Below are 22,593 nucleotides of genomic sequence, written 5' to 3'. Positions count from 1 at the left end.
AAAAAAATCTTATGCATTTATCTTAAATATAAATAAATCTTAATAATTTTGTACTCATTTAATAATATTTTCATTAAGACTTCATTTTTAATGATTTTCATTTATTTTTGATATTAAATTCAAAGTTAGATACTTTAAAAAATATTTATTTTTAAATGAAATAGTATAATTAAATATTATTAACCAATTTTTTAACTAACATAAAATAATTTTATATTCTTTTATAATATGTGAGAAGTAGTTGTATATAAAATTATAGATCTTTCAATCAAACCAATTTTTTAATTAGCATAAAATAATTTTATATTCTTATAGTATTTGAGAAGTGGTAGTATATAGATCTTTCAATAATAATAAAAAAAAAACAGTATTATATATTAGGTGGGAGTGACAGGTTTCCCTACCCCGTCATCTTCTTCGCATTAGGGTTCTTCTCGTTCCCTCAAATTCTGAGAATTTGACCACCAATTATTACTGCGTTTTAAAATCTGACATTTGTCCGTATCCAACGATTCAGCAGAAGATCGAAATTCTTCGGCGTCTTCGGTTCGGTTACGGTTCTACGTGGACAATTACGTATGGCTTCATCCTCGATAATCACTCCCGAAGATGTGTTGGAGTCGCTGATGAACGACGGCACAATTGATGCCCTCAGACTGAAGATCATCAACCAGCTCAAAGCCAATGTAGTTTCTTCCCTCCCTTCTTTTCAATTTCTTTGTTAATTGAGTTTTCATATCATTCTTTTTCTAAGTTTCTACTAGCATCTTCATATATTTAATTTCTTTAATTTACTTTGACCTTAAGTCTGATCGGTTTGTGCTATTTTGTTGTATTTTTGTAGGAGGAATTGAAGAGTACTACTATAAAGATGGCTGAGCAGAGTAAGGTTCTGAACACCCCTGGGGCTGAGAAACAGACCAAAAGAGAGCTCTTTGACGCACTTCGGCAAGAACTTGAGTAAGTGATACGGTTGCGTATTTTTCTATGCGGAACTTAAACTGATTCAAAGGGAACTTAACTTCACAAGTTTCATTTTTTTTTTCTGTAGCCGTTGGGCCAGTATCATACTAGTATTCTTTTTAGCACTGACTATTTTCGACCCCCGTTTAATTCTCTGCTTAAAGTAGAAGAAAGCTTTTGTGTTGACTAGAATTTCTTCTTTGAGCTATTGACCTAAATGTTCTATAATCTGTATGCTGCTACAGGCTTATAGCCACTGAACCCTGGTTAGTATAGAACATAAATCAAATCTGTGTACTTAGGTTCAGTCCTGTCATGGTTCAAATGAAACTAAAAGACATACATAATAGATCAATTGAAGATGACACGGTAACATTGCTGCACTAGCATGAACAACACTCATGTTACATATTAGTATTTTATAAACCCCCTTGTCTGGCAGAAGTCCCCTCCACCCCTTTCACTTGAAAAGGTAAACCGCTCCCAAGTTCTTGGGTTGACCTTGAAATCTCTCCTGCCAAATTGAAAAGAACATTTACCAGGTTCACAATACTCTCTGGTATGTGCTATCAGTACTGGTAGTGGTATGTGTTACTCGACCTTTCAAAGTATAGATATGTGGAGGGTATGCAGTCTAATGTATTTGTCCTTACTCAACAGGTGGCCAGCTCATTTATTTAGTTAGTTATCAATTCTTAATTTTATATAATAATTTTTAAAACCTGAAAATGCTTCCCTTAATTAATCTGAAAATTTTATATCAGTTTATTGACTGGCCATTCAAGGATTGTCTTGATTATGTGTTTTGAGAAGTAATGCTGGATGAACTTGAAAACTTTAGTTTTTTTCCTCAGTGGTTTTAGGTTGTCTATCCAGCTTCAAAATCACAGATTGGAGTAGCATTCCAAACTTCCAAATTCAAATATGTAATCTTTTCATCCTCCGGGCCACCTTCCAGAAAGTCCAAAGGATTGCAGATTTGTAGTCACCTTTTGGAGTCTCTGCATAAGATCCGACCTGATCTCTATGCAGGCTTCTCACCTCTTGCATAAGTTGCACCAACATTGCTTCCAACAGCACGAGTGATGCGGCTCAAATTTGGTTAAGCAGTGACCTCCAAATTGATGTAGGATAACAGACCTTAGGATTTTACTGTGGCACTCAGAATATTGGGGTAAAATGATATGTGCAAATCAGATCTGGAACCCAGCCAAAAGATGGCCTTTAAGTTTGAACCCCTCCTGTTATTTAGGAACAATGGATCTTGATCAAAATCATTGTTCTGTCATCTGTGTATAGACTGTGAGTAAATTGATGTCAATTTTCTTCAAGGACATTACCGATATTGCTTTACATGGTTGAGGTCTAAATTAATGTTGAAATTCTTTAGAGGACTGAACCAAAGTGATAGCTTTTATATCTTCAGAGGGTTGCCACAGGGGCTTACTTTGCTATTAACCTTTTTTGCCCTTCCCCACAATTGTTTTGCATGTTTGAAAAATAGAAGCTATGTGTTTGGAATTGGATATGTTAAAACTTAAAACACTCTCTAAGCAGACCTCCCTGGTCAATCAATGCACAGCTACTTGGTTGTACACATGACTAAAAAGTTTCTTACTCTCCTTCTGGCATAGTTTAGAATAAATAGAAGCACACTGCATAAAGTTCTTCTATTTTACCCTTTTGTCTCCTGAATGTCTATTTCCTTGTGTTGTCTTCCAGATGCTATATGTAGGTCTTGGAAGAATTGTTACTTTGTCAGAAGTCATTATTCCCAATTGGATTATATCTTCATGATTACCACTGTATATGTTTTTGTTCAAACATATTGATATACATCTTTGGTTCACTGATTGTCTGCCTTTATCTTACATCCATGCTTATTTCATGCAGAGCTTCTGTACTTGAAAAAGCCTCAAAATCAGTTTGGGATTTAATTTTAGACAATAATGGCCTGGGTAAGGAGATTAGTGAAACGGTTGAGCGAGTGTTTTGTCGATTGAGTGGCCAGGAACCTCCATTATTTCCACTTCCGAATGGAGAACCACAACCTGATAAGGAGACTGACAACAGAAAAGAAAAAGGAAAGCAGAAGGAAAATGAAAACACAAATTCAAATACTCCATCTAAGAAAAGAAGCTTCAGTGAAATAAATTTGGATGGAGCAGATGAAACTGCAACCAGGTCCTCTGATCCTGCAGCAGTATTGGAAGGTTCTGGCAAATCGCCCCTATCAATTTCTAAGACTTGACTTGCAAGTTTGACGAGCCTTTTGTAACAGAAGTGATTGCATCTGGTAAATATATTATATTGACACTTTGTAGAACTTCACTGCAATTTAGATGAATCTTGGTGCTGAAGTTTTCTTTAGAATGCAACAGTCATCGTGTATGCTATATACAATTGATGAAATTAATTTATGAAACTTTAGGAAAGTCTGTTGTTTATTAACTTATTTTGTATCTTTAAACTTGTGAAGCTTGATAGAGGAGATTTGGGAATTACAATTTGCATATCATGGTATATGCCATATAGGTTGAAGCCCTCTTGTTGGTATTTTATTTTACAACATAATTCACTTTCCCTCAAGCAATTAAATTGCTCAGGGTGAAACTATTTCCAGCTTAGAAAACACTTCAAATTTGTAAAACCTGCGAGCCATACATTTTTAAAGTAACTTTTGACTGTTTTCATTAGTTGAATTGAGACTTTGTTTTTATTTTTTATTTTTTATTACTGAAGTTGAATTGTGAGACCTAGACTGCGTTATTATAAATATTCATCCTTTATTACATGTTGATTATTGCGTTAGTTTTTTTCATTTATTATTTCGTTGTCCTTTGTTAATGATTATGATCTTTATTTTGTTGCATGCTTTTCTTTTTTTGGTACAATTTTGCATTCTTTGGTTAAGTAGATAGTAGACAGATGAAAAAAAAAACACACTATAAAGGAAGTTTTTAAACTTAAGTTTGTGGTATGCTGTTATATCATTTTGTTTTTTAAAATTAGCTGATTAAGACGTGTTCCATGAGAAGAGTGTTTTTTGTAATTGATACAAGTTAAAGTAAAAGTTTTCCAATTGAACAATAACTAAATGATAAAATTGGAATATATGTTAATTTCTAATAAAAATCAGGAGCACTGCCCTTGGGTCACATACATTTCTTCAGTTACAATTGAAATCTTTCAAAAATTTACGAGATTAAATTAAATGTAAATTATGAGATTAAGGCGAATCATTGGCATATCAAGAAAACATTCCTTTTGCTTTTGGAGTGCGAGATGTCTACAACTACAAGCTCCGCAATTGCTTTGGGAAGATACTTGCGTGAACATTTCACTATGGTTAGTGTGTTTTTTTTTCTATGATCCATCTATGGTTAGTGTCAGTAGTTCAATATACTATCTAACATTGAAAACTTAATAACCAGGCACCTCACACTCGTTGCTTTCTTTGTTCAACTATAGGTACAGATGAAAAGATGACCACATCCAGCTTCAACCTTTCAAGTTGGAAGAGTTCTTTCATCTAACTTGATCTGATCATTATGGAGTCAGGACAAAAGATTTACCAAATATAAAATATCTTTGTGGATGAATTCAGCTCACAGCTCATATCTATCTATCTACCTATGTAGTATCCATTTGAGAATAGTTTACACTGCAAGTGTTAGTTTCTTAGCCAATGTTTACCCACCAAAAAATGATGGTATGTTAGAAAACTCATAATATGAACAGTTGAACACACACTACCATAAAGATGTGACAGGTGAATAATTTTTTTTACTCTTTCACTAACTTTTGTATTTTAATGACATAGAGAGGCATTAATTTATATTACTCCTTTTTTGCCATTATTTCTTTTGTTTGTAATTTAACTGATAAAAAATATAATTACTTTACGGGTAGTCAACTAGCTAGGAATAAAGATTATTAAAACGGAGGAATTTAATCGTGCTTAGTCTTGATCAATTTTCCAATTTAAAAATGGCGACAAAAAAAATGCTAAAATGTCATTTATTATGAAATCAGATTAATTAATTATATATTTTTTATTTAAATGTGTTGTCATATTATTGTTATAAAGTTTAAAATTCACATTCCAATCAGCCAAAATTTTATGTGAAAACATATCTATATATAAACTTCACTCGAAGTTTTAGAACAATCAAATCGAAATTTTAACTTATAATAATCGTTGATCTTATTTAAATATGTAATATCCACTTTAATATTTTTTGAACCGTTAGATTAAAACTTTAATCTCATAATAACAGTTGATATGATTTAATGTGATATAAAATTAATGAAAGGTTATTAATTTTTAAAAATCTAGGGAAAACTAATAACATAATATTAATTTAAATTTCAGTTTTAAAATGATTATTTACTTTTAAAAACTATGTAATATACTAAATTTAAAATGTATATTAATAATTTATACACACATACATTTTTTTATTTATTAATAATCTAGGTTTTACCTCTTTTGCCATTACTTTGAATATTTTTTGCCACAAAATAAATAAGATGATTTTTTTAAAAATATGTAATATTTAATATATTTTTTTTACACTAAATAAAATGAAAATAATTTCACAAACCTTAATGTCTATATATATATATATATAAAGAAAGTTTAAAATTTTGTCAATTGTTGGATCAAAATTCTAATTTGACAACAATTATTGATTTGGTACTAAAGAAACCTTGAAGCTTTTTCAACCGTTAGATCAAAATTCTAATTTTATAACAACCATTGATTTAGCTATTGTAATTTTTTTTTGTAAAAATATTTTATTCAACGAATTTTTTTTATAAGAAAAAGTATTAACATTTTAGAACAGATAGATTTTTTTTACTCCCTTTGATTTTATAATCAATTTTAAAAATGGATTATAAAAATATATATAGACACATATAATGTTTTTTATTTAATTTCAATGCTAAAATATTAATTTTTAAAAATTATATAGCAAATAAAATGTTACTACTTAATATTATTATCATTGGATCGAAATTCTAATTTCACAACTTCGCTGTTGTAAATTTTGTTGTCAAGAAAGTACTTAAAAATTATTTAACTTATTAGATTTATTTTAATTATTTTGACAACAGGAATTTATATTATTCAATGCAAATCCATTGATTTTATTCAACGGAAATTTAATGTAAAAAATTTATTAAACATTTTAAAACAAATAGATTTTTTACTCCCATTGATTTTATAATAAATTTTAAAAATAAATTATACAAATATATGTAGACATATATAATTATACTTTATTTAATTTCTATATTAAAATATTAATCTTAACAAAAATATATAACAGATAAAATGTTTTTTTACATGATATAAAAAATAAATGTTACTAAATATTACCATTATTTATTATTAATAGTAATTAAAGGGCAATTCATCAAATCATGTCCAAGTTTTTAAAAATATTTAAAAGTAACGTAATGTTTCAAAGTTTTTGCTCTCTTTAAATGATTTAAGACTAATTTAATATCAACAAAAAAACTGAATGTGTACTCCTCCTTTTACTATTTGGTGGCTTCATGGTTATTATTTTTCGGTAACATTTTTTTATGCCACACGTTTATAATTTTTTATGTCTTATGAACATTAAAAATATGAAGAACAAGTTATCCATAAAAAAATTTGTTTCTTTCCTGCATTTTGCATACTATTTCGATTAGTTTCTTTCATGCATACCAGCAGCAATGGCTACTTACAATAATGATAAGAAAACAATGAGTACTCTCATTGGTGATCAAGATCAATAAAGAATGACTGCTTCGAGCAAAGAAGTTGATACTTCCAAAAAATGCTATGAAAAAGTAAGTAAAATTTTTATAATGTTCACAAGATTTTTGTTATAACAATGTTCTATTTAAAATCCATTTGAAGAGTCTTTGGACAGGTTTTATAAGATGCGAATTGTTGTGTTTCTTTTTACTACCTTTCTATCTTCTATAAAATTTGAGCACATTTAGAATTTCCGGCCACTTCTAGGTGAGCAAAAATAATATTCTTCTTTATATATGGCAAACACTGTTTCCATATTATGTTGTTCTTAAATATTATTTTTTCCTATTTTTCTTATTAGTATTATTGTTTTCTTCTATGATAACATAACATAGGATGAGTGTTTTTTTTTTATAAATAAAAATGACATTTTATTTCCTGTCATCATTTGAGTCTTCAAAGTTTTGCCTTATCAATTATGCTCTAACATAAGATGAAATTTACCAGGTTTGTTGAAGCCTAAGCAATAATGAGGGTGAAGTTGGAGGCACGATATCCATGCTATTTCTCTCATAAATTCTATTAGCATGGTTTTTCCAATATCAATTACCTCCTCATGCTACAATTTGAGTATTTTATTTTATTCTAATAGGTATTGTATTATAAACCTTTAAAATTAAGTAGCAATAAAGTTAGTATATACCTAAAACTAAATTGAAAGAATAAAATATAACTAAATTATTACTTTCTAAAAAAAAGGTAATCAACCAAACAGGTTTAAAAATCATTCTACTTAATATTTGGTGAAAATAACTCTGATGGGAGAACCAATCATCGTCGTCAATAAGTTCCTCGTGCATGTAGTTGAAATTGACATCAGTTGGACAATGTTGTTGTTGCTGTATAATGAGTGGATGCATTCCATAAGTTTTTATTGGTACAAGGTCAATCATCTTGTGCGATTGTTGTGATATTGCAAGAAAGATCTGTGTTGTTTAATAGATCAACCGTTGGATAACTTGACTTGATAATATCCCGTATGTCTTTTTGTCAAATTCAACATCAGGGATATATTAGTTTCTCAACATATCACTAGGGTGACTTTTTGCTCCAAGTCAATTTTGTGGCATGTTGCTTGAACATGATGACACTGTTAGGAAAGAATTATCTACTAACACTACAAGTTACGGGTAAATTCTCCTTGCTGATTTTATTTCCATATCTGGTATTTATAAACATAAAATGGATAACAAAAAGTTGAAAATCAATAGCTGGCCAGCTATGCTGTAACAAACTCGTAATGAAACTAACAAAATTGATTTGTTGTCACTAACCAATTCTTATAACAGAATTATCTATTGCATTATCCTATCATCTAGTCAGCAAGAGCAATTGTGCATTTCAAACGAAGTCCTTGTAGTGGGTTGGTTTCCTGATGATCCTCTTGGGCCTACTGTTATCTTGTGCCCTATTGCTATCAACACCTTCCCCAGGAAAATCAACCTCGTCCTCGAGGTTGTAAGCGGAGCAAAGAATGTCCCAGTCCTCCCACGAAGTTTCTTTTGGAGCCAGCCTGCGCCATTTGACCAAGACCATTTGCGATGGTGGGTTCGCGGCAGAATTCCACTTCCAGTCTAGAAAGGACAAGGGCTTGATAATGGGGTGGTGATCAACCTACGCTAGTGGAAGTGTCTCGTCGGTGGTAGGGGGTGGGCTGTTGTGGGGTTTCAGGAGTGACACGTGGAAGACGGGGTGAATTTTAGATCCCGTTGGCAGTTGGAGGCGATATGCCACAGGCCCAATTTTCTTCGTGACCCGAAAAGGCCTATAAAAGGGTTTAGCAAGCTTGGAATAATGGGGTCGAACGGACAGCTGTCTGTATGGCCGGAGGCAGACATAGACTAAATCTCTGACCTGGAAGTGTACGTCATGACGGTGGCGGTCGGCGTAGGCCTTCATAGCATTATGGGCCTTCAGCAAGTGGTGTTGTAGTTTGGTGTGCAAGGCCTGCCTAGTGGCCATCATCGAATCAACAACCTCAATTGGGGAGGACCCCGAGAGATACTGTGTGTTATAGCTCCATTCCGCCAATGGAAGGAATGAGTACCAGAGAGTAGGCCGATCATGGACGAATGAACGGAGGTATTGTTCGAGAGTCCGATTAAGGACTTCAGTTTGCCCATCGGACTCAGGGTGATAGGTAGTGCTGTAACGGAGTTTGGTGTCACTTAGGCAGAACAATTCACGCCAGAAGGAGCTAAGAAAAATTGGGTCTCTGTCGGACACCAAATTGTGGGGGAAGCCATGCAACTTGCAGACAATGTCGAGGAAGAGGCTGACTACTTTGTGGGCGGAGTACTTTGGCGGTAAGACTCCAAGATGGGTGCCTTTCGAGTACCTGTCCACGACAATCAAGATGGTCGTGAATCCATGGGACGGCGGCAGCCCAGTGATGAAATCCAGGGATAAATCCTCCCACAATCCTGAAGGGGTGGGTATTGGTTGGAGGAGGTCTATGGGTTTCTTACTCTTATACTTCATTTGTTGACAAATGCGACACTCTGAGACCAGGCGGTGAACGTCACGGCGCATACTGTCCCAGAAGGAATTATCCTGGAGTCGTTGTAGGGTCTTGGCCTTACCCATGTGTCCCCCTAGTGGGGTTGAATGGAATTCTTCCAAAAGCATGGGAATATAAGGATTGTCGGACGGAAGCCAAAGCTTGCCACGATAGAAAATCCAGTCCTTCTTGACCGAATAATCAGAGTGAGCATCTGGTTGCTAGTGAATCTTATGGAGTAAGTTTTGATATGCCGAGGAGTGGGAATCAGAACACTTTATGTCTGCCAAACATTCGAGGTTGGGAATAGAGAGAATTAAATAGTGCCCCGGCGGAACAATCCTCGAAAGTGCGTCGGCCGCCACATTGCCCGAACCGGAACAATATTGGATGGTGTAGTCATAGCCCAAAAGCTTGGCCAAGTAGTGCTATTGTTATGAGGTCTGAATTATCTGGTTCATTAGGTCCTTCAGACTCTAATGGTCCGTGATGATGGTGAATGGGTGCCCCAAAAGATAGTGCTGCCATTTGCGGACTGTTGTAGTGATAGCGTGAAGTTCACGAACGTATGTAGAGGAGCGTTGGAGCCTTGAGCAAAGGATTTTGCTAAAGAATGCTATCGGGTGAGCTTGCTGGGAAAGCACTGCCCCCATCGCGAACCCAAAAGCATCGGTCTCCACGCAAAAAGGAATGGTGAAGTTCGGCGGAGTGAGCACCGGTGCCGAAGTCATGACTTGCTTCAAATTATCGAAGGCACACTGAGCTTCGTTACTCCATAGAAAATTGTCTTTGTAGAGGAGAGCTGTCAGAGGAGCTGCCATGGGCGCATAACCACGTATGAAGCGTCGGTAAAAGCCCATTAGGCCAAGAAACCCCTGAAGGTCAGTAGTGTTGGTAGGCGTTGACCAGTTCAACATGGCAATAATTTTGGATGGGTCCGGGGCCACGCTGTCCGCCGACACAATATGGCCTAAGTATTGGAGCTTGGCTTTGGCAAAGGCGCATTTGGACTCACACAAATGGAAGGAACCTTGGGAGAGCACAACAAAAATAGCTTCCAAGTGTTGGAGATGAACGACCCAAGAAGGGTTGTAAACCAATATATCATCAAAAAACACGGCCACAAACTTGCGGAGGAAAGGCTTAAGCAATTTGTTCATGGTGGCCTGAAATGTTGTCGGCGCGTTGCAAAGCCCGAAGGGTATGACGTAATATTCATAATGTCCTATGTTGGTCCGAAAAGTTGTCTTATGAATGTCCTCTTCCACCATACGAATTTGATGAAAGCCCTGGCGCAAATCCAATTTCGAAAAACATGACGCCGCGCCAAGCTCATCGAGGAGCTCATCAATGGTGGGCATAGGAAATCGGTGTTTGATGGTGATAGCATTAAGGGCCCGATAGTCAATGCAGTAGTGCCAGCTACCATCCTTTTTCTTGACTAGAAGCATCAGTGAGGAGAAGGGACTATGGTTGAGCCTAATGAGTCCAGAATTGAGCATAGATTGGACCTGTTTCTCGAGTTCTGTCTTTTGGCTATGGGAGTAGCGGTAAGGTTTAACGGTGATGAGTTTGGAGTCAGGCGAGAGGTGTATATGGTGGGAGATGGGCCGAACAGGGGGAAGCTGGGATGGTTCGCTAAATAATTGGTGAAACTTGGCAAGGAGGGTGGAGAGGGCTAAAGGTGTGGGAAGGTTGTCGGAGACTAAGGTTGGTGAAGCTATTTGGGAAGAGGAGGGTGCAGGTCCTAAATGGAACAGGGCCAAGACAGCTTGGGTTTGCAACATGCGTTTAAGTTGGTGGGCCGAGGCTGAGGGTGGGTTGACGGGCATGTTCGCAACGAGGTGAAAAGGATGGCCCAGGTGGGTGAAGGACATGGAAAGGGAGGTGTAGTCAGTAGTGACCGGGCCCAAGTCCCTAAGCCATTGGACGCCCAGTACAATGTCAACACCACTCAAGGATAACCCAAAAAGGTCCACGGTGAACTGGTGGCCTTGAATGGAAATGGATACCTGAGGGTAGCGGAACCTGCACTGCATGACACCTCCATTACCAACCATGATTGGAAGGGGGTCGATCGAAGTGGAAGGAAGGCCGAGAAACTTGGCCACTCGCAATTGCACAGATTTGTGCGTACTGCCACCATCGGCAAGGATGGTGAGCTTGTGATGCTGAACGGTGCCATACGCACGAAAGGTTTCAGGAGCTAGCATTCCTGGCATCGCGTTCAAGCTTAATTAAGGCGGAGAGTCGTCGGAAGGCAACGGTGGAGAAGAACCCCTTGATGGAATTGGGATTCGGGTGGGCATGGTGATAGGGACAAATCCACATCTTCGTCTGCGATGAGGAGGTGGATGCGGGGGTGGCAGCGATGCCCTGTTAACCACTTCTCGTCACAATAATAATAGAGACCCTTGTCTCGCTTGATGGCTATCTCCTCCGGTGATAATCGACGGAAAGAAAGTTTGGGTGGTGGGGTAGCAAAGGTGGGAGTGGGTGGACTGGTATGGGTTGAAGAATGGTGAGGGGCACGATGGCTACGACGACGGTCTAAAAGCTTGTCCTCTTGATGTTTGGCCAGAGCCACGATCTACGACAAGCACATCGGCTACAAGGCCTGTACCTCAAGGCCTGAAACGAAACAACTCAACAGGAACGGTGGAACGAGTCCGACGACCCAATTTGCGAGGCACTCGAACTTCATCAAATAATCATTCATGGTGCCTCGCTACTGTAGTTTGAAAAACGCGCTGTGTGGGTTGTCGTAGTACGACGTAGCAAATCGGGACTCCAAGGCCTGAAGCATGGCCGGCCACGATGTCAGGAACCTATTCCTCGACATCCATTAAAACCAGCAAAGGGCGGGTCCCTCCATATAAAACGACGCGACAATGAGGCGCTCGACGTCGGGGATACCTTGGTAATCGAAGAATTGCGTGATTTTGAAGATCCAACCGAGAGGATCTTGGCCATCGAAACGCAGAACTTCGAGTTTCATGTGTGGTTTGGGTGTGGGTATGGGCGGTGGTGAGGGAGGTGGTTTGGGGGAGGGTGGTGTGGAGGTGAGGGTGGCTAGGCGATCAAGGACGGAGTCAAGCTTGAGGTTGAGGTCTGCATTGGCTTGGGTAAGTGTTTGATGGTTTTGGGATAATGTGGCCTGATGTTGAGTGAGTTTGTGAACTGCATCCTCCAAGCGTTCAAGGGAGGTTTGGCGCGTGGTGTGCTCCGGCATGAGGGCAGGTCGGACTAGATTTGTTAAGAAAGAATTATCTACTAACACTACAAGCTACTACTGGTAAATTCTCCTTGCTGATTTTATTTCCATATCTGGTATTTGTAAACATGAAATGGATAAAAGCTGAAGACCAATAACTGGCCAGCTGTGCTGTAACAAACTCGTAATGGAACTAACAGAATTGGTTTGTTGTCACTAACCAATTCTTATAACAGAATTATCTATTGCAATATCCTATCGTCTAGTCAGGAAGAGCAATGTGCATCTCAAACGAAGTCCTTGTAGTGGGCTGGTTTCCTGATGATCATCTTGGTCTACTGCTATCTTGTGCCTTGTTGCTATCAGACACCAACTCATTTGAAACATAAGCCTTGACTCCAAGACATTAATGTTGTATCTTGAAGCGAGCTTTGGTAGCCTCGTTTATAAGAGAGAAAAGATCAGATTAGGTGCAACATGAAACAATATGCACTAATTATCTTGATACTTTGATTTAACCTTGTCTAAAGCATTAGGATGAACACATTTTTTTGTGTGTGAAAAAAATGAATAGTGGTTGTTACCTCAGGTTTGGTGAATTTCTTGATGTGCACCTTGTGATCCATTTACACGCACATCATGCCTCGAAGAAACCGAAACCTGTGTTGTCATCTGATTATAAATCAAAATAAGTAGGGTAGGAACTAGGAAAAGGTTTTCGACTCAATTCCAACATTCGATGGTTGCATCAGAGATTCACGTAGTGTTGGTCCATAACTCCGGCATCAAATTCAAGATAGTGTCTCCTAAGTAATTGTTAAGATGATAGAATTTTTTTTTAACTATGTTCCATAAAAATGTATAAGTTGATTACATAGTAACAGGTGAAAAGTATTTTTATGATTATATGAATAGTATTAAATTAATTGTAAGTAACATTTTCTGTCAAACAAAAAAAAAAAAACTAAGGAAACGTAGAGTTTATAAATACCCACCGAAATTGTGAAGCCTGACCGTTAGTGGAGTCTGGGCATTGGTTCAATCTCGCCAAAGAATGATGGGACTTTACTTAGCTGTGTGAAAAAACGAATTTTCAAACATGTGGTTTTGACATTAAACATGTATCACAATTAGAAATTCATTGTAATCATTATTCATTACCATCGTAAATTAACTATATCATATATTTTTTTAAAAAAACTATATCATATATTTAAACAGTCAAATGAGGATATTTAAATGATTTTACTATATTTTATACAAATTCTCCCCCAAAAGAGCCATTGAAACTTCAAGTGTAAAAAATGCATTAACTCAATAATTTTAATGCGTGCTAATAATTTTAGTTTTAATTCAAAAAAATAAAATAAAGGACAGTGAGGATACCACTTGGTTAAGAAGGTTGGAAGAACGAGTATAATAATTCTCCTACATTTCTTAACAAAAACAAAAACAAATACACTGTGTATGTGTGTTCTAAAATTGTGATCTAAAACACTTACACGAGCATGTAGAAGAAAAATAACTCAATTTCTAGCATTCCTTGCAAATTTTCCCCAATAACAGCTCGAATAGCCGAAATATTCTGCCAGCGTATTTCAATTTTCTTCAGCAAACCATCAATTAATATTTCCCACACCAGTTTTTGCCTCGCAATAGTAACGCTTAGCTACCAAATCCAATGGATATTTTGCCTCAACCTGCACATGACATTTGCAGGTCAATAACTTAATGAAGATTAATAGTCTACCAATCTTAAAGATAACTTAGATACACCATACTGCCATTTTTTTGTAGATATACTGGCATTTGTATCTGAATATTATTGTTTTTCTACCAATTACAAAAATATTCTACCTATCTTTCAGAACTATTCAAAACCTCTACAAGTTAAGAAATTATATAATTTTTTTCAATTTTCTTTGTTTATAATATGTATAGAAAGTTATTTCAAAAAATAGTCGGAGCTTTCAAATTTTATACCCTAACTCAAATTAGCAAAACTCTTTTCAAAATCTTGTTAAATAGTTGTCATCATAGGTTAGAGGCTAACATAGATTAAAGAAAAAATTCAGTTAAGATATTAAAATATTCAGCTACATTCATTAGCTTCAAAATAATGTAGACTCTTTGTTTTTCTGAATATATTGATATGGAAAATGTTAATGCACTCGTAATACTAGTTTATTAAGAACTAATAGTAAAAATGTTTATGAAGATATTATGAAAACATCCTATTATGATTTTTTTAAGTAATTTTATCATGATTTTTTAAAATAAAAATGTTTATTTATTAATTTTTTAACTGATGCCCAAGTGAGTTAACGATATTTGTGAGTAAAACATGATACTATTTATATAAAACTATTGGATTTAGCTATATTCTATATTTGGCTTAACATATACCTTAAAAAGCCCGATCCTAAGCATTTTCATTTGAAATTTGGCAGCTTTCAATTTCTCAACCTTCTTAACAGCGTGTTGGTTTGGGTATTGTTCTGCTAAACATTGCGGCATCTCGGATTTCACCGTAAGGTTTGACCCGATGGGTAGCCAATGTTTGGAAGACTCCATCGTGTTCATATTAATCTGCAAGAAGATCAATAAATTAATTAAATGAAAAATCATCAAATACGTATATACTGCAATTTTTTTTAAACGCGTACATTATAAATAGTAATTTGCGAAGAACTAAAGTAGAGAAATGTATATGATTGAATAATTTTAATTGAAAGAAGTGAGCTGAAAAGGATATATAAGGGTAATTCTATATACCTACTTTTTTAATTTCTTTGTTTTTGTCATTTTTTTTCTTGAAAAAGTATTACCAACTAAGTACTCTTGAATATACTCATTCTAATACACTTTTTTTTATTGCTTAAAATTTATTAATAAATGATAAAATCATGAGTAGATAAACTAGGATACAATAAAAGTGATAGGAGGTGAAAAAGATAAAATATACAAATAAAATAAAAGAAAGATAATTTAAGATAGTTGAGACAAAGATTCTTTAGCTAATTGTTAGGTGTGTAAAATGCACATAAGAAAAATTAAGAATGTCTAATTAAGGCTATGTTGGGATTAGTGATAGAGAATTAAATGAAATCGAATAAAAAGGTAATTTCATTGTTTGAATATTTTACAATGGAACAAAACAAAGATTTCATTCCATTGTTTGAAAAAGTAACAGAGCCGAAATGAGTCGTCATAACTTTTTAACTCTCAAGTTCTTTTTTTTTTTTTTAATTACATTCTCATGTTCTCCTTATTTGCCTATTAAAGCTTTTTTTAAGAGGTTCTATCAAAGCTATGAAACATGCAATTTGCCTCTTTTGTTATTCCAATTTCCACAACTTGTGTTAAATTAAATTTTATCAATATTATTCATTTTTCCTATAAAAAAACTAATGTTATCTTTATTTTAAATATTTTATTCCTAAGAGACTCATGTTTAGGTTAAAATTTACAAAGATAAAATAATTATTTTATAATTGAAAAGTTTTATTCAATCAAATGCACCCCAAATTTAGAGGAAGAAAATTGTAGTTAAACAATGGCATTGAGTGATTTTTTTAAGAAGCAAAAGAGAAATTTTTATTAAAAGAGCCAGATTCATTAAAATAATAGAGAGAAATAAAAATTACACTCTCCAAATTGTACGTCATATAGGTGTATGCATATGAAATGTGCCCAGAAAACATACGAGATCGTGCAAAAACGTGACAGTGCTGTAGTACATAGACATTTTCCTACTAAAAAGAACAAAATAGGATATTTGCATATGAAAAATAAGTACCTAATCATAAATCGTGAATCATGATCGATGAATGATGAAGGAATCACTTCTTTTAGACTACAGACATTTTCTATTGGACACCGGAAACAAATTTGTTTGACTCGAGTAGAGGATTACAAGAAGTACAACCTGTACTAAATTTATAATGAGAAAACAACATTTTTTTTTTAATTTGACACTATTTATAAAAATACAAATTTTTATTAATTTAATTTTTGGCGTCAAAACAATCCGCCAAATGAATTTTGTTTGAACTCTTAAATTTTTCTTTGGACAATTTCGTTCTATGCTTTATTTAACACCTTAATTTTTTTAATTAAATTTAATACCTTAATTTCATTTTAGCCCTTAATTACTATAGTTATGTTATTTTGATCCTTTATTTTTAAGTGCAAAAATTAAATTTTAAATAGTGATGACAAAAAAAATTATATTTGTAGAAAACACACTAGATAAAAAATTGCAATTAAAAATAAAATAACCTTTCTAAAATATCTTGAAAATTAATAGCCTTTTTTACCGAAGAAAATTTATGATATATAGCTAAGAAAATAAAAATTAAATTAAGTCAATTTTAAAATATTTCTCTTTATAAAATACTACATTTATAAACACTCAATCTCTTTTAAAAAACACACTACCTCAATTTTTTAACTTTTATTTTGTATCTTTTATCTTTTTAATTTCTTATCATATTTGATCTGGTAAAAAAAACTATAAAAAATGGCATTAAAGATTGTATATGACAGTAATATTTAAAAGTCTGTTATCCTATTTTTCAATTTTAATTAAAAGAATTAAAATTTGGACTAGTTAGCATTTATTCAAATTAGAAGAATAGTTTGTTATTTTTTTTATCTTATTTTGTTAACTATCAAATCTTTAAATAACAGCCAATCGTATTTATTCAAAAGATCCCAAAAGATATACTCATAAAAGATATTAATTAGTATTAGAAACTAGACCTAATTAACATTAAATGATTGGTTGAGTGCGACTAAAACCAACAAGCTAGCACATCAACGATTGATTCACTCATTTATCATTTATCTTGTTTTGTTCCTGTCTCTCTTGTTTTGTACACCATCCATCAATCTTTTTTCATTCTTTAAAACATACTTCAGAAGTTTGGTATACACACCCATCTCAATTTCTTAAACTAGATTTCTGATCACTTTCTTGCTCTCTTGGCAAATAACTATTTAGAAGTTTCATTCTCTCATCAAACATAATTCCCTCAACTTCTCGCACTTTCAGTCTCCTTAATTGTGATCAATGATGTAGTTTATTTCGCTCTAAATTTCTTCAATGTATTTTCATTTATCTCACACACTGTCAATTCCTGCTTATGGGTGAAAACTACACCAATTCAAAGACTCGTTAATTTCTATCATGTCATCTTCAAGGTTTCATTTATCTAATAGTGCTCTTAACATATCTTCTATGTAATTCACTTAATTAAGACATTATCAGAATCTGCCATTGGCAGAAATAACTCTCTTGAAAAACTTGACTGCCAGCTATGATCATTTTATGAGAACGTGACAGTGACTTCTAATATTCTCAGCAGCACAAGTTTCTACCATAAATATCTGAAAGTATTGAGTATCCAAATATCTTAGCCACACTGGATCATTGGTTATAGTGGAGGTGAGCAACCACGTTTTGAACACTTGAAGGTGTAGGATCTCACCTCAGTCACAATCAATTATCTGCTGGAAAATTGCCTAAACTGGATTTTGTTTATGAACTCTTGGAACTTCTGGTCCTTAAGTTCCGCAACAACTTTAAGGATTTATCCGCTCATATCTGAGAATGACCTCGTATGAGAATCACCATCCTCATCCGTATTAACATGAAAAATTAAAATTATAATATTTTAAATTTAAATTAAAGCCTCGTTTAATTATAAAACCTATATATAGATTTATCAAATTGAAAATCAAATATTTTAAATATTTAATTTATGTCAAGATCATCATTATAATTACCATCATTGTCACAATCACTACTATTATGATTGTCACTAGCAATGATGACAACGATCACTGTGATAATCATGTTGACCGTGACATCAACAATAATGATGGTGGGAGTAATAGTGATCATAGTGTTAATCATGGTAGAACGACAGTAGCAGTGATTATATTGGTGATAACGACGGTGGTCATCACGACAATATAAAATATTTAATTTTTTATTTAATAAATCTTATATAAATTCTATGATTAAATAAGATCTTAATTTTAATTTAAAATATTTTAATTTTGATCTTTCATCTTAATCTAACGGATGAGAATAATCATTCTTATATAAAACATTATATATATATATATATATATATATATCCCTAGTTAATTTAAAGTACGTAAGTTTTTTTTTTTTTAAATTTATCATGTTGAATTTTTCGAAGGTCATATATATCAAATCTTAGAGAAGTCGACTAGATTAGGTATGCTCAAAAAGCTAATTTTAAAAAAGTAACGATACCTATAACTAGTTTTATATAACTAGTTATATAAAATTAGGTATAAAATTATAATTAATTTTATAGTTATAGATATTTTAAATAATTCATTTTAATTTTAAAATTAGTTATAGTTTTATAAAAATGAATATTTTAAATAACTTATTTTTATTCATTCATAACTAGTTATATAATTGATTTTACACATATCTCATTATATAATTAGTTATATAACTAGTTTATTCATGACTAATTATATACCTATATTTTAAAAACAATAACTAATTATATTAAATTATACTCATATTTTAAAAATTAGTTATAATTATAATATTCACTTATAATCTAGATAATTACTTATTAGATATGATTATAATTATCTTAATATTCAGATGAGATGAGCATCCCTAGCTTGGATGGGAGTTTGCACCACGACCAGAGAAGAGTCACCTCCACCTCCTTAGTCACGGACTCATAATATCCCTCTGCTATCAGAATAGGGTCATCATATTGCTTCCAACAAGCTTAACAAGGGAAGTACCAAAAATAGATTCTTCACTCATTTGGATAGAGCAAAATGGGAAAAGATCAATAATACCTAACAAAGTAGGCAAAAGAGTACCTCTTTGATCTTATTTGTTTATAAATGACAGACTGATTCCTAAAGTTATCAAAGTGAGCAAGTCAACTCGGTTCACCATGGATTTCATCTGGGTTGGGTTGATAAAAATCAAATCATCCTAATTATATGTAAAAGTGGACTGCTCACATGAACCCAACTCATTCCGATTAGATCCAACAACATTGGCTCGTAGATTAGGGGATTTTACTTTAAAAAATAAAACACTTTACTATTATTTTAAATATATAGATCATAGATATATAATATATATCATCCTTAATTATAGACAACTATTTAAGTGCCACAACATTAATTTAAAACTTTAAGTTTAAATATTTAATTATTTTAACATTTCATTGTAAAAATATTAAAATAATTTAAATTTTATTTATTTATTTTAGTTGAATCAATCTATTTAAGTATTTAGCCCACCAATCAACGATAATGGATTGAGTTGAACTAACTATTCTTTGGCTTGTCAAAAAATAAGTCGGGTTGACAGACTTGTCTTTTGAACAATCTATAGTTAACCCACGCGAACCCACTTAATATTGGTTCTTCTGTATAGTTCGTTAGGAATCACAGGAAACAAATTCAATAAATTGAATATTCTTATTAAATCTAATATGAAAATGCGATTTTTATACCAAAATTCATGAAAGCTTTGAGATTGATCATAATTCTATAACCACAACTTAATTAAATAACATCCCAATAGTTTAAATTAATGAATAAATCCAAATACACGTTCTTCACTTATTCAAGGATTATCGGATCATCACTATTAGAAAATATGCTTTCTACATCGGTTATTTATGACTTTCAACATCGGTTTTTCAACCGATGTTGAAAGTACCGACGTTGATAATATTATCGTTAACATCGGTTTTTGAAAAACCGATGTTAACGTAAAATTACCAACATCGGTTATATAAATAACCGATGTTGCTAATATGAATTACACCCAGAAAATGAATATTAATGTTGAAAGTTAACATCGGTTTTTACAAAAAACCGATGTTAACGAATGTGTTACTGTTGACAGTTAACATCGGTTTTTTACAGAAAACCGATGTTAACGAATGTGTTATTATTGACAGTTAACATCGGTTTTTATAAAAACCGATGTTAACGAATGTGTTATTATTTACAGTTAACATCGGTTTTTATAAAAAAACCGATGTTAACGAATGTGTTACTATTGACAGTTAACATCGGTTTTTATAAAAACCGATGTTAACGGATGTGTTACTATTGAATTTTAACATCGGTTTTTTTACAAAAAACCGATGTTAACGAATGTGTTGCTATTGACAGTTAACATCGATTTTTTTTATAAAAAACCGATGTTAACCCACATTAACATCGGTTTTTATGTATGAATTTAAAACAATTACTTTGGTAATTAATAGTAATGTAAAATGACTTACAGAATCCACAACTATATAACAGATATGCTGAGACATTGACCACCATGTGCAATTTCAGAGAGATCTTCGTGCTTTATATACAACGGGAAGTTTTGATTAAATACCCCGAATATGGTAGCATCCCACATAACCTGGAGCGGCTTCAAAAACAGTTGTGGGATGGTCAATGTCATCAGGTACAGGGGATCATCGACCTTTTCATCCGGGCTTTCTGGAGGTTTTGCTGGAGACACAGCTGCCTATTGATAAAACATAGTTAATTAGCAAGTTTTGATTACAGTGAACAAATTAATTGAAAAAAATAAACATATAATCAGAGTAAAATACCTGTTCTGATAAACGCTTCACAAGATGTGTTGGCCAAGCAAGGAAAGTGTTAAGTGCCTGCCCCACTAAGGTAACTTCGTCAGTGGGCACAAGAACGAGAGCCTCTGTATCTTTAACCTCCTCAACACCAACCTTAACTTGGCCATGCAACAATGGGATGTTGTGAACTGTTGTGGATCCCTCGTAACGTCTTCCTAGGGCAACCAAGCGGGAAGAATTTTCTTCAATATATAGGCCGCATTTGTCTGAGTCACCCGTCCCTGGATCATTCCCTGAGGGAGCAACATAACTCTCCTTTGTGCTGACACGAGGACCTGAGGGACCAACCTCTGGCTCTGGAGGTAGTGCAATTGCCTGTGATTGCATCTGAGACTGAAACTGCGACTGCATCTGGCTAAAGGATTCCATCATCTTTCGAGTCACTTTTTATGTAATTGACTCCTCTAGTTGGTCTCTGATTTGTTGGGTCAGTTGTTCTAGGTCTTCAAGAGGCATGGAGGAAGAACTACGGGATGTTCGTGAAGCTGATCCAAAGTATTGCTTTATGGTGACACCGGCTCCAACAGCACAAACACGGCCAGGGTGTTCTGGTCGCCCAATGGCAGCAGTCAGGATATCCTGACGTCCATGGGGGACGAACGATCCCTATGACCCCTGCTCGTCCAAAGAATCCTATACCGAACACATATTTGTCCAAGGAATTCACAAAATACACAAAGATAATTACAATTATTAATTAAAAATGACTTACAATCCTGTCAGTTATTTCCTTTGCTGTCTCAGACGTCATCTGTCCAGTTTTCTTCGTGCGGGCCATCTTCCATTTCACGTGGCGTCTGATGGGAGATGGAGGGTCAATGATGCCCTCAGTGCTTCCAGACTGGGCAGCTTCTTCCAGTCTTTTCTTTGTCTTCTCAGCCATGAGCTTTTCTTCTAAATATTCATAACCCCCACGAGACAATACGTGGGGGGCAGTGTTTTGCTTCTGGGAGGCCTGTGCCTTTTTTCGAACATCTTGCAAAAGTTTAACATTAATGAAAATGATTATTACAATAAATTATAAGAAGTGATTTTGTTGTGGAAAACAACTAAAATGACAAAGTACATACCTCCCATGAGGGGTCTCTGCGGGTCTGACAAAACTGAGTCCATTTCTCCTTACTAATGCCATATTTTTCACAGACAATGTCGTCTGCACCGTCCTTGTCGACTGCAAGTGCCCATTTCCTAGTCAAGTCAGATTTAAACTACCTTCAGCGCTCGCCGACAATCTGAAGAATTTTCTTCTTTGTCCTACTGTCAGAAGCTTCAGGGATTTGAAATTCCGCCTGACAAACAATAAATTAGGTTTTATTGTAAGTAAATAACAAATTTAGACTATTAAAGAAAATCAACGAAGAAAACTCAAATACCTGAATATCCTCCCATATCAAATCCTTCTGAGCAGTAGGGACTT

At 34.1% G+C, this 22,593-nt stretch overlaps 1 protein-coding gene across 4 annotated transcripts; it reads left to right on the top strand.

The window, feature by feature from the left end:
• The first annotated feature begins 366 nt into the window (after positions 1 to 366).
• LOC100527400 (uncharacterized) lies at positions 367 to 4,752 on the top strand. 4 transcript variants are annotated; one of them, XR_005886565.1, is made up of 5 exons: positions 367 to 686; positions 845 to 960; positions 2,857 to 3,259; positions 4,243 to 4,311; positions 4,435 to 4,752. XR_005886565.1 is itself a non-coding variant. In NM_001248615.2 (3 exons), exons 1-3 carry the CDS (start codon positions 579 to 581, stop codon positions 3,212 to 3,214), a joined length of 582 nt encoding a protein of 193 aa, NP_001235544.1. In that variant the 5' UTR covers positions 471 to 578; the 3' UTR covers positions 3,215 to 3,285. The 4 variants fall into 4 exon arrangements, 1 of the variants encoding a protein (NP_001235544.1); XR_005886563.1 differs by having other exon boundaries at positions 4,198 to 4,311; XR_005886564.1 differs by having other exon boundaries at positions 4,192 to 4,311.
• The last annotated feature ends 17,841 nt before the right edge of the window (positions 4,753 to 22,593 follow it).

This window comes from Glycine max, chromosome 10 (genome assembly GCF_000004515.6).
Source record: "Glycine max cultivar Williams 82 chromosome 10, Glycine_max_v4.0, whole genome shotgun sequence".
Taxonomy (NCBI): domain Eukaryota; kingdom Viridiplantae; phylum Streptophyta; class Magnoliopsida; order Fabales; family Fabaceae; genus Glycine; species Glycine max.
The sequence above is the reverse complement of the archived record's forward strand: the minus strand, read 5'-3'. Positions and strand labels throughout refer to the sequence as shown.

What these genes read in the sequence shown, in the direction of transcription:
- LOC100527400 (NM_001248615.2), top strand. Translation starts at nt 579, where the DNA reads ATGGCTTCATCCTCGATAATCACTCCCGAAGATGTGTTGGAGTCGCTG. An exon ending in TCAACCAGCTCAAAGCCAAT is followed by an intron (nt 687 to 844) that starts GTAGTTTCTTCC and finishes GTATTTTTGTAG; the next exon opens with GAGGAATTGAAGAGTACTAC. An exon ending in GCACTTCGGCAAGAACTTGA is followed by an intron (nt 961 to 2,856) that starts GTAAGTGATACG and finishes TATTTCATGCAG; the next exon opens with AGCTTCTGTACTTGAAAAAG.